This window comes from Monodelphis domestica, chromosome 8 (assembly GCF_027887165.1).
Source record: "Monodelphis domestica isolate mMonDom1 chromosome 8, mMonDom1.pri, whole genome shotgun sequence".
Lineage (NCBI taxonomy): Eukaryota > Metazoa > Chordata > Mammalia > Didelphimorphia > Didelphidae > Monodelphis > Monodelphis domestica.
In genome coordinates this window covers 74,089,255-74,105,628 of record NC_077234.1, presented here as the reverse complement: position 1 = coordinate 74,105,628, position 16,374 = coordinate 74,089,255, and the positions used below count along the sequence as shown (strand labels likewise).

General features: G+C 36.2%; 1 protein-coding gene across 1 annotated transcript in view; it reads right to left on the bottom strand.

The window, feature by feature from the left end:
* Positions 1-16,374, bottom strand: part of LOC100013660 (peroxisomal trans-2-enoyl-CoA reductase-like) — a 40,676-nt gene that overhangs the window by 19,128 nt on the left and 5,174 nt on the right. Inside the window, exons 2-3 of the mRNA XM_001367995.5 lie at positions 15,008-15,141; positions 432-597 (exon numbers count right to left, since the gene is read on the bottom strand). Of these exons, the coding sequence (XP_001368032.2) occupies positions 432-597; positions 15,008-15,141 (300 nt within the window). The remainder of the gene's footprint in view (positions 1-431; positions 598-15,007; positions 15,142-16,374) is intronic.

Genomic DNA, 16,374 nt, shown 5'->3' with positions numbered 1-16,374 from the left:
GAGACAATATGGGTATAACAGGCACTACCAAAATTCCACCCATAACATTTTATGACATGGAGATAACACTGAGATCTTGAAGGCTATCCCAATAGAGCACAAGCACAAGCACTCTTTGGAAAATAGCACTACAGAGAAGAACAGGCTCTCCTAAGTAAGAATGGCTCGAGATATGGTGTGAGATATGGTAAGCCTTCCATGTTTAATGCTAGATGACTTGCCTAGGCCTCTCTAGAAATATCTTCAGGAAAGCTGCAAGATGATGAATATATTAGCTACTCATGAAGGCCAACAACTAATATATTAGTGGAGGAAGCAAGGTCAAAGTTCCTTTAAGAATTGGGCACCTCAGTGCAAGTAATACTTCTTAGGGAGTTTATGATCTACAACTGAGGGAAGAACCAGCATCTGTGAGTATTGTCCATCCCTACCTGCTTTACAAAGGTAGAAGGTACCAGTCAGGTTGGTTTCAACCACAGCATTCCATCCCTTTGAAGTGATAGATTCAGAAGGAGATAAGAATTGGCCTCCTCCATTGTTCACCAGGAAATTGATTTTGCCATGGAGATCTAATGTAGATTTAACCAAATTATTAACCTAAAAAAAAAATAATAAAATAAATTGTTTAAAGAGCCCATACTATTACTGGTGACCCAGCAAGGAAGATTAACCTGGCTGCTGTCTCTTCACAATGGACTCTAACCCACTTGACACATATCAGATGGAACTAAGAACAAGTGGTTCACAAATATCTAAAGACAGATGATTTCATGAAGAGCAATTGTGTAACTTGTCACAAATAATTAACCAGTTTCAAACATCCAGAAATCATAATAGAATTTGAACTGAGTCTTAAAGAAAAACAGTGAATTTAAAAGAAAGAAGTGAGGGCAGGGTCAGGGAAGACTATTCCAAGTTTGAGACATTCAGAACAAAGATAAGGAGTTTCCCTTGGAAGGAACACCTAGTAGTACAGTATATATGTATCATAGAGTGAGTAGAAGTGAATAAAATATAGGAAGACTGGAAAGGTAGAAAGGAGTGAGGTTATTATAAAGAGCCTTAAATGTCAAAAGAAAACTTTATATTTGTTCCTGGAGACAATAGGAATTGGCTAGATAGAGGAATGATATAGTTATACCTGCACCTTTAAGCATATACCTTTTGCAGGCAAAAAACAATGTGGAAGAGCAGACAAAAAGTAATGGCAGCTGACTTCCGGGTAATCATGGCTGCAATCTAGACGCCACATGCTTCCTCTCCCTGGCACCGAACGAAATAGACTACATCAAAGGAGCATAAAAATCACCTTTGGAGGAACAGAAGGACTCCCCAGTACTCCCCAGTACCCCACAGAGGAGAAGGTATGTGGGGTTTGAACATTTCCACACTATAATAAGAAGGAGGAAAAGCTTGCACAGAAACTTGAACTGAGCCGCCCTTCCCCCCCCACCTCCCCCACCAAACCAGAGTGAGCTACCGGAGCACTCACTGGGACAGCAAGTGAGTGGGGAACATCTCTGTCTGGGGGGGGGGGCACTCAAGGGTCCTTGGGACCTGGGGACTGCCAGGAAAAAACATGGGAGAATCCTGCACCGAGCAAAGGTGGCCCAGGGAGCAGTACTTGGGGGGTGGGGGTTGCACTGAACATCTAGGTGGAGCTAAATACCAGGGGCGGACCACATGCTGATTATCTGGGCGGAGCTGAACACCTACGTAGTGTGGCTGTGATCAGGGGCCCAGTGCTCTAAGAAACCTCAGAGGCTGGGAAGAACTAGTCTTAGGCGACCTAAATTCACAGAAAACCCGCCCATATCACCCAGACCCCAGACCAAAAAGGAAAGGGGAATAAAACCACCAAAGGGATGGCTCACATGGCCCAAAATCAAGCCTCCAGGAAGAAAGGGAAAAAGGTGACTATTGAAAACTTTTATGGTGGAAGTACCCAAGGAAAAGAGGAGATCGAGGAGGAAATCCAAAAAAAATCAGAACATGCCTCCCAAAATGGAAACTATCAACAAGCTCTGGAAGATCTCAAACTGGAGCTTACCCAAAAGATGGAAACCTGTAAAGAAAAATGGGAGAAAGAGATCAGCGCAGATAAGACTGCTCAATTGGAAAAAGAGCTGGAAGCATCCAATAGAAGGGCAGACAAAGCTGAAAAGCAAAACAAGTCCCTAACGACCAGAATTAAGCAACTCAAAGAAAGTGAGATCATAAAACAGCAATAATCAATAAAGCAAACCCAAAAAATTAATGAATTAGAAGAAGACATAAAATACCTCACTGAAAAGGTCACCAACTTGGAAAACAGAGGAAGAAGAGACAACCTCCTAATTATCGGTCTCCCAGAAAAACCAGAGATAAACAATAAACTTCATGTTATTCTACAGGAGATTATTAAAGAAAATTGCCCACACATTCTGGAGCAAGGGGGGAAAATAGAAATAGAAAGGGTTCATAGAACACCCTCTATACTAAATCCCCAAAAGATAACCCCTAGAAATGTAATTGCCAAATTCAAGAGCTTCCAAGAAAAAGAGAAAATCCTACAAGAAGCCAAGAAGAGGAGCTTCAGATATAGGGGGGCTCCCATAAGGATCACACACGACTTAGCGGCTAACACACTAAGAGACCTCAAAGCATGGAATACGATATTTAGAAAGGCAAGAGAGCTGGGTCACCAACCAAGAATCAACTACCCAGCAAAACTAACTATATACTTCCAGGGGAAAGTATGGGCATTCAACAAAATAGAAGATTTCCAAGCATTTCCTAAGAAAAGACCAGAACTTAGTGGAAAATTTGATATCCAAGCACAGAAAGCAAGAGAAACATGAAAAGGTAAATATGAAAGAAAGGGAAAAGGAGATAAATCTCATCTTTTTCTTTAAGTCAAACTCTCTTCTATAAGGACTACATTTACATCAAATTATATATATTAATATGTGGGGAAAATGTTTTGTGTAACTCTCAAAAATTGTATGCATCATAAGAGTAGTTAGAAGAAACATGCATAGGGAAAGATTGGGGCATTAAGAAGATTTGGGGAAAGTGGGAACAAAGAAAGGAAAAGGGAGGGGGGGAACCGTCGATAACACTAAGATTTACTTCAAGAAATAGGGGGAGACTTAATAGAATAATCTTTCCCATATAAAGATACACATGGGAAGGGGAGGGGAAGAACTCTCATATGAGAAGGAGAGGAAGAGAGCATAAAGTGGAATTACTTAAACCTTACTCTCAGTGAAGTCAAATGTGAGAGGGAAGAACATCTAGATCCAGTGGGATCCTAAATTCTATCTTATCCAATAGAGCAAGAAAGAAAGGAAAATTAAGGAGGGGGATGTGGGAGGGAGAATAAAAAGAGAGGGAAGGAGAGGGGGGAGGGGAAGGGAGCATAAAAAGGGAGGGGCTAGAAAGGGAAGCATATCAAGGGAGGGGACTAGGGGGACTGACCTAAAGTAAATCACTGGTTCAAAAGGAGATAGCTAAAGAAGAAAGGTCAGAACTAGGGGAAGATATCAAAATGCCAGCAAATCCACAAATGACAATCATAACTTTGAACGTGAATGGGATGAACTCACCCATTAAACATAGACAAATAGCAGATTGGATTAGAACCCAAAACCCTACCATTTGTTGTCTTCTAGAAACACATATGAGGCGGGTTGACACTCACAAGGTTAGAATTAAAGGTTGGAGTAAGACCTTTTGGGCCTCAACTGACAGAAAGAAGGCAGGAGTTGCAATCATGATATCTGACAAAGCCAAAGCAAAAATAGACCTGATCAAAAGGGATAGGGAAGGTAATTATATTTTGTTAAAAGGGACTCTAGACAATGAGGAAATATCACTAATCAACATGTATGCACCAAATGGTATAGCATCCAAATTTTTAATAGAGAAACTAGGAGAATTGAAGGAGGAAATACAGTAAAACCATATTAATGGGAGACTTGAACCAACCACTATCAAATTTAGATAAATCAAAGCAAAAAATAAACAAGAAAGAGGTAAAAGAGGTGAATGAATCTTAGAAAAATTAGAGTTAATAGACATATGGAGAAAAATAAATAGGGACAAAAAGGAATACACCTTCTTTTCAGCACCACATGGCACATTCACAAAAATAAATCATACACTAGGTCACAGAAACATGGCACTCAAATGCAGAAAAGCAGAAATAATGAATGCAGCCTTCTCAGATCACAAGGCAATAAAAATATTGATCAGTAAGGGTACATGGAGAGCCAAATCAAAAATTAATTGGAAATTAAATACTATGATACTCCAAAATCGGTTAGTTAGAGAAGAAATCATAGAAACAATTAATAATTTCATTGAGGAAAATGACAACAGCAAGACATCCTTTCAAACCTTATGGGATGCAGCCAAGGTAGTACTTAGAGGAAAATTCATATCCCTGAGTGCATATATTAACAAATTAGGGAGGGCAGAGATCAAGGAATTGGAAATGCAAATCAAAAAACTTGAGAACAAACAAATTAAAAACCCCCAGAAGAAAACCAAACTAGAGATCCTAAAAATTAAGGGAGAAATTAATAAAATCAAAAGTGACAAAACTATTGAGCTAATAAACAAGACTAGAAGCTGGTACTTTGAAAAAACAGACAAAATAGACAAAGTACTGGTCAATCTAATTAAAAAAAGGAAAGAAGAAAGGCAAATTAACAGCATCAAGGATGAAAAGGGGGATCTCACCTCCAATGAAGAGGAAATTAAGGCAATCATTAAAAACTACTTTGCCCAACTATATGGCAATAAATATACCAAGCTAGGTGATATGGATGAATATTTACAAAAATACAAATTGCCTAGACTAACAGAAGAAGAAATAGATTTCTTAAATAATCCCATATCAGAAACAGAAATCCAACAGGCCATCAAAGAACTTTCTAAGAAAAAATCCCCAGGGCCTGACGGATTCACCAGTGAATTCTATCAAACATTCAAAGAACAGCTAACTCCACTACTATACAAACTATTTGACATAATAAGCAAAAAGGGAGTTCTACCAAACTCCTTTTATGACACAAACATGGTACTAATTCCAAAGCCAGGCAGGCCAAAAACAGAGAAAGAAAATTACAGACCAATCTCCCTAATGAATATAGATGCAGAAATCTTAAATAGGATACTAGCAAAAAGACTCCAGCAAGTGATCAGAAGGGTCATCCACCATGATCAAGTAGGATTTATACCAGGGATGCAGGGCTGGTTCAATATTAGGAAAACTATCCACATAATTGACCACATCAACAAGCAAACCAACAAGAACCACATGATTATCTCAATAGATGCAGAAAAAGCCTTTGATAAAATACAACATTCATTCCTACTAAAAACACTAGAAAGCATAGGAAAAGAAGGGTCATTCCTAAAAATAACAAACAGTATATATCTAAAACCATCAGCTAATATCATCTGCAATGGGGATAAACTAAATCCATTCCCATTAAGATCAGGAGTGAAACAAGGATGCCCGTTATCACCTCTATTATTTGACATTGTATTAGAAACACTAGCAGTAGCAATTAGAGAAGAAAAAGAAATTGAAGGCATTAAAATAGGCAAGGAGGAGACCAAATTATCGCTCTTTGCAGATGACATGATGATCTACTTAAAGAATCCTAGAGATTCAACCAAAAAGCTAATCGAAATAATCAACAACTTTAGCAAAGTTGCAGGATACAAAATAAACCCACATAAGTCATCAGCAAGAACTAGAAAGAGAAATCCCATTCAAAATTACCTTAGACAAAATAAAATACTTAGGAATCTATCTCCCGAGACAAACACAGGAACTATATGAACACAACTACAAAACACTTTCCACACAACTAAAACTAGACTTGAACAATTGGAAGAACATTAACTGCTCATGGGTAGGATGAGCCAATATAATAAAAATGACCATCCTACCCAAACTCATCTATCTATTTAGTGCCATACCCATGGAACTCCCAAAATATTTCTTTACTGATTTAGAAAAAAACATAACAAAGTTCATTTGGAAGAACAAAAGATCAAGGATATCCAGGGAAATAATGAAAAAAAACACATATGATGGGGGCCTTGCAGACCCAGATCTCAAACTATATTATAAAGCAGCAGTCACCAAAACAATCTGGTACTGGCTAAGAGACAAAAAGGAGGATCAGTGGAATAGACTGGGGGCAAGCGACCTCAGCAAGACAGTATATGACAAACCCAAAGATCCCAGCTTTGGGGATGAAAATCCATTATTTCATAAAAACTGCTGGGAAAGTTGGAGGACAGTGTGGGAAAGATTAGGTTTAAATCAACACCTCACACCCTACACCAAGATAAATTCAAAATGGGTGAATGACTTGAGCATAAAGAAGGAAACTATAAGAAAACTAGGCGAACACAGAATAGCATACATGTCAGACTTTTGGGAAGGGAAAGACTTCAAAACCAAGCAAGAATTAGAAAGAGTTACAAAATGCAAAATAAATAATCTGGAATACATCAAATTAAAAAGTTTTTGTACAAACAAAACCAATGTAACCAAAATCAGAAGGGTAGCAACAAATTGGGAAACAATCTTCATAAAAACCTCTGACAAAGGTTTAATTACTCAAATTTACAAAGAACTAAATCAATTGTACAAAAAATCAAGCCATTCTCCAATTGATAAATGGGCAAGGGACATGAACAAGCAGTTCTCAGTCAAAGAAATCAAAACTATTAATAAGCACATGCAAAAGTGCTCTACATCTCTTATAATCAGAGAGATGCAAATCAAAACAACTCTGAGGTATCACCTCACACCTATCAGATAGGCTAACATGACAGCTATGGAAAGTAATGAATGCTGGAGGGGATGTGGCAAAGTGGGGACACTAATTCATTGCTGGTGGAGTTGTGAATTGATCCAGCCATTCTGGAGGGCAATTTGGAACTATGTCCAAAGGGTGATAAAAGACTGTCTGCCCTTTGATCCACCTATAGCACTGCTGGATTTGTACCCCAAAGAGATAATAAGGAAAAAGACTTGTACAAGAATATTCATAGCTGCACTCTTTGTGGTGGCCAAAAATTGTAAAATGAGGGGATGCCCATCAATTGGGGAATGGCTGAACAAATTGTGGTATATGTTGGTGATGGAATACTATTGTGCTAAAAGGAATAATAAAGTAGAGGAGTTCCATGGAGACTGGAACAACCTCCAGGAAGTGATGCAGAGCGAAAGGAGCAGAACCAGGAAAACATTGTACACAGAGACTGATACATTGTGGTACAATCGAAGGTGATGGACTTCTCCATTAGTGGCAATGCAATGTCCCTAAACAATCTGCAGGGATCTAAAAAATACTATCCACAAGCAGAGGATAAACTGTGGGAGTAAAAACACTGAGGAAAAGCAACTGCTTGACTACAGGAGTGGAGGGGATATGACTGAGGAGAGACTAAATGAACACTCTAATGTAAATACCAACAACAGGGAAATGGGTTCGAGTCAAGAACACATGTGATAACCAGTGGAATCGTGCGTTGGCTATGGGAGAGGGAAAGGTGGTGGGAGGGGGGGCAGGAAGGAAAAGAAAATGATCTTTGTTTCCAGTGAATAATGTTTGGAAATGACCAAATAAAATAATGTTTAAAATTTAAAAAAAAAAGTCCAGCCCAACCAATTATTAAAAAAAAAGTAATGGCAGCCATTCAGGGTGAGGAGTCAACAGGACCATGGCTTGGGAATGAAAAGGTTTCTCTTGACAATCCACATTTGGGATTATGGGAAATGTTGTGAAATTAATATCTGTACCGTAGAACTACTATTCCCAACACCCCACTCTCCTCCTGTTGTTATATGCTGACTTAGGCAAAATATAAATTTGGTGTAGCCCTGCCTCTCTCTCTCTTGATCTGATCAGTTTGGTGGAGGTGGTATGAAGTGAAAGCCAGGAGACTATTGCTCACATGGTCTTAATTTTGTTAGATAATTATGTTTTTTACTTCTATGTGCTTTTAATCTTTCTACTTGAAGTAATTATTAATAAACTATAAAATATAATTCTTGGAGTGTTAGATATTAATTTAAATCCTAAATTTATGGCAACCACCAGAAGTGGGGTCTAGAGCCCTTAATTCCAAGTGAGAAAATCAGTTTAAATAAATCACGTCTCTCTCATATATGCAATAGGAATACTTGAGTTTTCTTTTTTCTCTCATTTTTGTACTTAAAGCACATGTTACCAATATTTATGTTTTTTTCTATTTTGCACTAATATAAGCTCACAATATCCTTAGCCCTAATACTACTGTATATCCACAAACTTTAGAATATGGAAACCTGACATTGATTGTTAAATATTATAGTACTTTGATTAACAATTGTGTCTGATTCCAGGAGAAGGGATCACAAAAAAGCCATCATACAGTGCCAATGAGCACAAGGTCATGAAGACCAATCAATCCCAGTGGGATTGACAAGAATCTGCACCAAGACAGAGGACTTGTTTTGGGGGTTCAAGGAAGCAGCTGTTTGACAACATCAGGTGCAGGACTTCCCTGTGCCAGATCCAGACAAAATATCTCAGTCTAACTACAATGTTGACTCCCCTATCCCTGAGAGCAAAGGTAAAATAATACCAGGGATTGATATTTCCCATTGGCTGCTAAAACCTAGTCCTTTTCTGTCTTTCATAAGTGTGGCAATTTTCTGTGGTCCTGGCTGCTGACAGGGTAAATACATACTGCTGTGATGGTCCTACAAACTTGTGGGACAAAATTCACTTTATTGAGCCCTGACTCAAGGACCTGTTATAGGCTTATTCTTGCCTACTCAGAATTTTTATAAACTATATAATTTTGATTTTTTCTTCTATTTGGTTTTTTTTATGCTTTTGACTTCCTTTTAGCAATTGATTCACATACCTCATAACTCAGCCATGTATCCCTGGGTGATCCATGTGTTTATCAACACCCTCCTCAGGGGGATTGTATAATTAATTTAAATTATATTTTTATAAAAAAAAATTTCTTGTTTCAGAGTAATTTTAGGATAAGAAACTTGCTACCTCCCCAAATTCAGAAAGTAAACTGTTTGGAGAAGGCACCGTTGAGATGCCTGCAGAAACATCACATTGCACCAAAAGATCCAGAAGGAACTTTGGGATGTAGTGAAATTGAACTGTGGGGGAGTTGAATGCATTTATTTTTAATGTACACTCTTATGCCAAAGGTGACTGCCCCCTAATTGCTTTTTGCCCATGCACCTAGCAATCACTGGTTTTGTTCTCTTTCTCTTTTATTTCCCCTTATCCCCAAATTATTGTAACTTCTCCCTTAGCAAGTGCAATATTATATGTACCTCTAGTTGAAAATTCTTAGAGGTATAAGCTGATTATGTTTAAATGATCTATTGGGGAGACTAGTCTCCCAAAGAATCACAGGGGGATTGTGAAATTAATATTTGTACCCCACAACTACAATTACCAGCACCCCACTCTCCTCCTGTCATTACATGCTGACATAAGCAGGATATAAATTCAATGTAGCCCTGCCTTTCTCTCTCTTGATCTGATCGGTTTGGTGGAGGTGGTGTGATGTGAAAGCCAGGAGACTATTGCTCATGTGGTCTTGATTTTGTTAGATAATTAGGTTTTTTTTACTTATATTTCCTTTTTATCCTTCTACTTCCAGTGATTATTAATAAATTCTATAAAATATAATTCTTGGAGTGTTGGATATTAATTTAAATCCTACAATATATTCATTAATCTCTTTGTGTTGATAATTTTTTATTTTCCTTTTATTCATTCCTGTTATGCTATTCCACTTGGAACATTTGGTTAACTGAAGCCTGTTTCCCATTAATATTAACCTCATTTCACTAAAACCAGGCTTATGGAATAATAGCTTAAAGAGAAGATTTTTTTCCACTTGAAAGATTTAAATTAATATCAATAACTCCAAGTATTAATTTTATAAAGTTTATTAATAATCACTGGAAGTAGAAGAAATTAAAAAAAAAAAAGAAATAGAAGTTAAAAGCCTAATTTCTAACTAAAGTAAGATCATGTGTGTAAATTCTCCTGCCTGGCTGAAAGCCAGCTTCAGCAGCCACATTCAAGGAAAGAGAGAGAGGGGGGTGAGGTCACACCAAAATTATATCATCCCTACGTTAGCACATAGCATAAACACACAAATGGGATGCTGGCTAAGAGAGCCCTGGGGAGCAAATTCCATCCACACATATTTCTAAGCTAAGAAGCCAAAAGAAAGGATGCAGAATATAACATAAGATTTCCTTGACACTGAATCTTTGGTTATCTTTGTAACACATAAATCCCCTCATTTAGCTTACTGTAACTTCTTTAAAATACAGCCTTATAGTTTTGTAAGTGTAGGACTTTGCAAAGTCACTGATTAAATCTATTACTTCATTTATTGATTTGTTCTAACTTAGTTTCCTTAATTTAGTTTTTTAATTCATGGAAGCATGAGATTTAATCTGTTTGACTAGGCTCAAGTGACTTTAGAAAGTTATAAAGATTGTCATATGTTAAAAAATTATTTCTCTTATTCTCTGATGTTATTTTCTCCATAAAGGCCTTGAAACATACTCTAATTTTTGTTCAGGGTTATTTTAATGAATCCCAAATCTATACTTAACCATAATAAAACCCGAGTTTTAACCCCTATGATGTCTATGTTGTGATATATTTATTTGGTCAATAGCTACCTAATATATAATTCAATGCGAAGAGGAAAGGAATAGTTCTTTCATAACATATTCAAGGGACATTGTGGTTTTGCTCAAAAAAGAAGAATTTTCTAATAGTTGACCTAAATATGGAAGTAAAGAAAACTGTTCTCACAAATTGAAACTAGGTGAAATACTAACAAGTCCAGCTAGTGCTAAATAGTGCCAATAATGAGTCATTATAGATTCCAACTGAAAATACTAGAATAAAAAAAAAATAGCTTCACAATGTGGGATATAGGTAACCAGGAAAAGATCCTGCTGTACAGCATCATGATTTCCAAAATACACAACAGTTGATTTTTATGGCTGACAAGAATGACAAAGAGTAAGAAAATAAAGTCCAAAAAGGACTAAGAAAAATGTCCAAGAAATGTAAGTGTTTTCTAAGGAACAGGATCTTTGCAATGCCAGGAATGCAGCTGAAACTCACCTTTCATTCTCTTTAGCATTGAAACTGGTACCATCCACATTTGAGTTCTATGAAGGACTACACTGGTAGTACACCAAGTGCTGAAAGCAAAAATGAAACAACAAAAGTTCTTTGTCCCCCTCTTTCTTCTCCCCTCCTTTTGTTTTCTTCTATTTGCCCTTTGACTTACTGGAAAGTAACAGTTACTTAGTGGTACTGAATTTGGAAAGCTGTGATTTTCTTCCTTTCGTTGTCATAGTATATATTACACCATGCAGATAATGAGGCAAAAATAAAATTAAAAGAGGCTGAAAATAGTTTTGTCATTTAATGTAAATGGTTTGGGTTTTCAACAGGGCAGGTTCTGCACTCCTAACCAAATATTCTTCCACTTTTTGGGCTATTGGGGAAAAGTAGCAAAGCAACTGAGCATTTAGTACTTAAAAGGGATTTTTAAGCCCATTAAGACTGCATATAGAATAAATATACAGCAGCAGGGCTTTGTTGAAATTAATTTGAGAAGCTGGTTTTTTAACATGAATTCAGCATATTTTTTAAACTAGTAAGAAAAAAATACAAAAGACAAGTGAAGCACTCAAATCCCCAGAAGGGAAGAATATACTTTGTGTAGGCTTTGCAATTACAACTTAAATATAAGTTCATTTTAATTTACTGATGTTGCTTTTTTGAAACTTGAGAAAGGAAAATAAAAATTGAGCAAGTGATCAATTTCTTTAGTCAAAATAGAGAGCACCAATGTGTCTTTGGGTGTTTCAATATTTCATAGAGTTGTACTTGTCTTGGTGCTCACATGAACACTTATTTGGGGGAAAAAAAAGACCTTTGTTTTGATTTTTTACTTTGAGATTGTAGTTCAGAGCAAGTTGCACCACAGAAAACAGAACAAGTTCAATCATAAACCACTTATCACTCCAGCTTTTTTTCTCCCTACACTTCAGATGAGGCTTTAATAAATTCTCAACACATGGATAACTCTTAGAAAGGATGTAGAGATGGAAGTCATAAGCACTAAGTGGAGCTTTTTCACATAAATTTTTTAAAGAAAAAACAAACTGTAAAATTTGGTGAAGCCTGTAGTGCTCCTATTCAAAACAATGCTAGAATTGCACAGAAAAGTCTAAGAAAACAACCTCAAAGCCTGGTTGATTGGTGATTTTTCCAAGATACTATCAAAAACAGTAGGCATTTCTCTAGGACAAATTCTTGGCCCAAAAAACTCCTAAGTGTGTCTGGAACTAGATTAAAATGTAATTGGGAAACATTTAACAAAATAAAAATATAACATAGATAACATTAATTTGTGGTTTTGTAAGTCAATATACAAACCACAGGAATTCATTTCTATACTCCTGATATATACAGTCTGATACTCCTGGCTCTGTGGTATTGAGGATTTGAAAGTCAATGCAAAAAAAAAAAAGACTTCAGACACTTGAAGCATTTAATCCAATTTTGGAACAATTCCCTATTTTATTATATGTGTAAAATGTCCTCTAGAACTTCTCACATCACAGAAGTCAGATTTCCTAGCTGAAGAAAAGGCCTCTTTAAACATATTTCTTTTATACTCTATACTAAGATTAACTCAGAGTGGGTAAATGACTTAAATATAAAGAGGGAAATCATAAACAAATTAGATGAACATAGAATAGTATATCTGTCAGATCTATGGAAAAGGAATTTAAGGCCAAGTAGGAGACAGAGAATACTCCAAAATATAAAATGAATAACTTTGATTATATTAAATTAAAAAGTTTCTGTACAAACAAAACCAATGCAACCAAAATTAGAAGGGAAGCAACAAATTGGGGGAAAATCTTTATAACAAAAACCTCTGACACAGGTCTCATTTTTCAGATTTATAAGGAACTAAGTCAGTTGTTCAAAAAATCAAGCCATTCCCCACTTGACAAATGGTCAAAGGATATGAATAGACAATTTTTTAGACAAAAAAATCAAAACTATCAATAAGCATGTGAAAAAGTGTTCTGAATCTCTCATAATTTGATAAATTCAAATCAAAACAATGCCAAACTACCACCTCACACCTATCAGATTGGCCAATATGACAGTAAAGGAAAATAATAAATGTTGGAGGGAATATGGCAAAATCAGGACACTAATGCATTGCTGGTAGAGTTGTGGATTAATCCAGCCATTCTAAAAGGCAATTTGTAATTATACACAAAGGGCTTTAAAAGAATTCATACCCTTTGATTCAGCAATATCACTGCTGGGTTTGTACCCTAAAGAGATAGTAAGGAAAAATACTTGTACAAAAATATTCATAGCTGAGCTCTGTGGTGGCAAATTGGAAAATGTGGGGGTGTCCATCAATTGGGAATGACTGAACAAATTGTAGTATATGGTAGTGATGGAATACTACTGTGCTGTAAGGATTGATAATCTGGAGGCTTTCCAGGTGAACTGGGAGAATCTCAATGAACTGATGCAAAGTGAAACAAGCAGAAGAACCAGAAGAGCATTATACACAGAAAGTAAAACATTGTAGAAAAATTCAAGATAATAGACTTTGCTATTAGAAGCAATGCAACAAGCCAGCACACTCCTGAAGGACTTATGTAAAAGAATGCTATCCACATTGAAAGAACTATGGGAGTAGAAATGCAAAAGCAAAATATGTAACATCACTTATCACATGTATATATGGGTATGTGATTTGAGGACTAGGCTTTTAAAAAATCACTCCTGTAAGGAAGGATGCAAGAGGGAGAGAGAGAATTTTGCAAGAGGGGATTGAGTGACAGTGATGGCAGTTGGAGAACAAAGCATCCTGGGATATGGAACTAGGTAGCAAGTGACAACATTTATACAACCCAGTGGAATTCCTTGTTGGCTCTGGGAGGAGGGAGGGAAGAGGGGAAGGAAAGAAAATGAATCACAGAAACATGGAAAAATACTCTAAAAAAATAAATAAATAATTTTTTAAAAGTAAAAAAATTAAAAAAAGAAAAAACACATTTCTATTCTTTTGTGTTTTGGTAAAACACTAAACAGGGAGATGTTGAGATTTATCTAGAGAAAACTGAACTGCTCTGATTGGTGATGTGGAAATACATTGATTTCAACACAGAATTAGTAATCAACCATCTTCTATATTTCTTTTCCATTTTCATTAAGACCCACACTTTAACTAAAGCTCTTAGAAAAAAAATCTGAATTATTTTTAAAAGAAAATCACTCATGCTTGAGTGAAGTATAAGTGGGGGGGGGGAATGCTGGGTGAGGAGATTTGAGGGAGGGGACCAATTAGAAGGTTACTAAGTTAGTCTGGACAGGAGGTGAGGAGGACTAGTACTATGGTGATGGTTATATTGGTGGAGAGGTGTATAGGAGGGATGTCATGAATGTAGAAAAACCAAGGTTTGACATTGCATTGGATATGTAAAGTGAATGTTAATGAGGATGATTATAAGGATATATAAAAAGACTATACTTTTATATATATATATATATATATATAATTTTTTTTACCCCAAGCACCTTGCATAATACTTTGAACATAGTAAGCACTTAATGCTTATCAGATTTATTAGTGTTGAGCATGCTATACTTAGAAAGACAAGAAAGTAAATGTACATTATAGAAAGATTTTCAACAAGGGTTCGAACAAAAAAGGTATTTCTGATTAATGTACCATTAATGAGAAAAAGATGAACAATATCCTAGCATTTTTTACTAATCAAAAGTGCATTATGTTGGGAAAAAATACTTCAAAGAAATAACTAAGGCTGGCCTATATTATAAACATAATTATCATAACTTTTAGAAAAACAAAAATTCAGTATTAGCTTTACCTCCTCTTCTTTTCGAATATTGCACTGGATGGGAGTAACAATGGCTGAGTTGGAGGGCAGCTGGCTGGCATTCAATTCTTCTGCCGCAGATTTTAATATATCAAATTTGCGGGAGGCAATAACTACATTGCAGTCTAACAAGAAACCAAACAAATAAACAAGACAATCTTATTTAAAAATAAAATAAAATTGACTTTTAAAAGTTTATTAGCTGCTTCCAATTTTTACCAGAAATGATATATAGATATTTCAGTAAATGCATAACATGACTTTGGGTAGTTGGGTACTATATTAACAAATCAAAGTCCACCTAAAGTTTGCATTCCCATTCTATGCAATTCTTATTTGCCTTTCCATAAACCCTTCATAAAGAACCTGCTATTGGCCTCCCACTGAGGGATGCCCTTCTAGAATTCACACTGGCAAGAAGAGCAATGATAATGGCCTTCCTCTTGCGCCAACCCCCCCCTTCCCACCAATCTAATCTATTCCTTGCAGAATGAGTTTTTCTTCTCAGTTGTTAAACTTGTGATGTGCCTGGCAATGAAGCACAGATTTCTTCAGGTACTACAAACTTACCTATATAATGTGTTTCATTACCATATTACTATATCCATAGTACAGCTTGATGATATGTTCATATACCTTTAAAATAACACAAGGGTTCTTAACCTTTTGGTCATGTATTCTCCTGTGGCCGTCTGGTGAAGATTAGGAGGTTCTTCTCAGAATAATATTTTTAAACACATAAAATAAATACTTGGGATTACAAATGAAACTAATTATATTAGTATATAGTTATCAAAATATTTTAAAGTTAAGTTTACAGACCCCCTAAAATCTATCTATGAACCCCTGACATAAAGGAAATCCTTGTAAATGTACCCATAGTGGTTTTGTGACAGTTCCTGTCAAATAATGGGTCCTTAATAAATGTTTATTAATTGATTGACTACAAATGTTTTTAAACCACTCAATCTCACACTATAGTTTTCAGTCCAGGAATGCTCTCTTCTCCTTTTAGTCGACATTTATTAAGTGTTGTGTTTTCATGTTGAAAAAGGCAATTTGCTATAGTGGATAGAGGATCAACTTGTGGAATTGAGAAGGTGAAAACTGAAGTTGCTTCTCTGACATTTGCTAGTGGCTGTGCGACCCTGGGCATCACTTAGTCTCTCACTACCACAGACAACTCTCTGAGGCTTCAAGTTATAGACAGCAGATTTTAAGTCTTCATGGATAGAGGGAATCCTCATGCTAGAATTTCCCAAACTGAAGAAATCATACGTCAGGGCAAAAAAAAAAATTTTGAGATGTTGGGTTTAACTACATAGAAGAAAAATTGAGTCTGATTTCAAGGAGTTTCT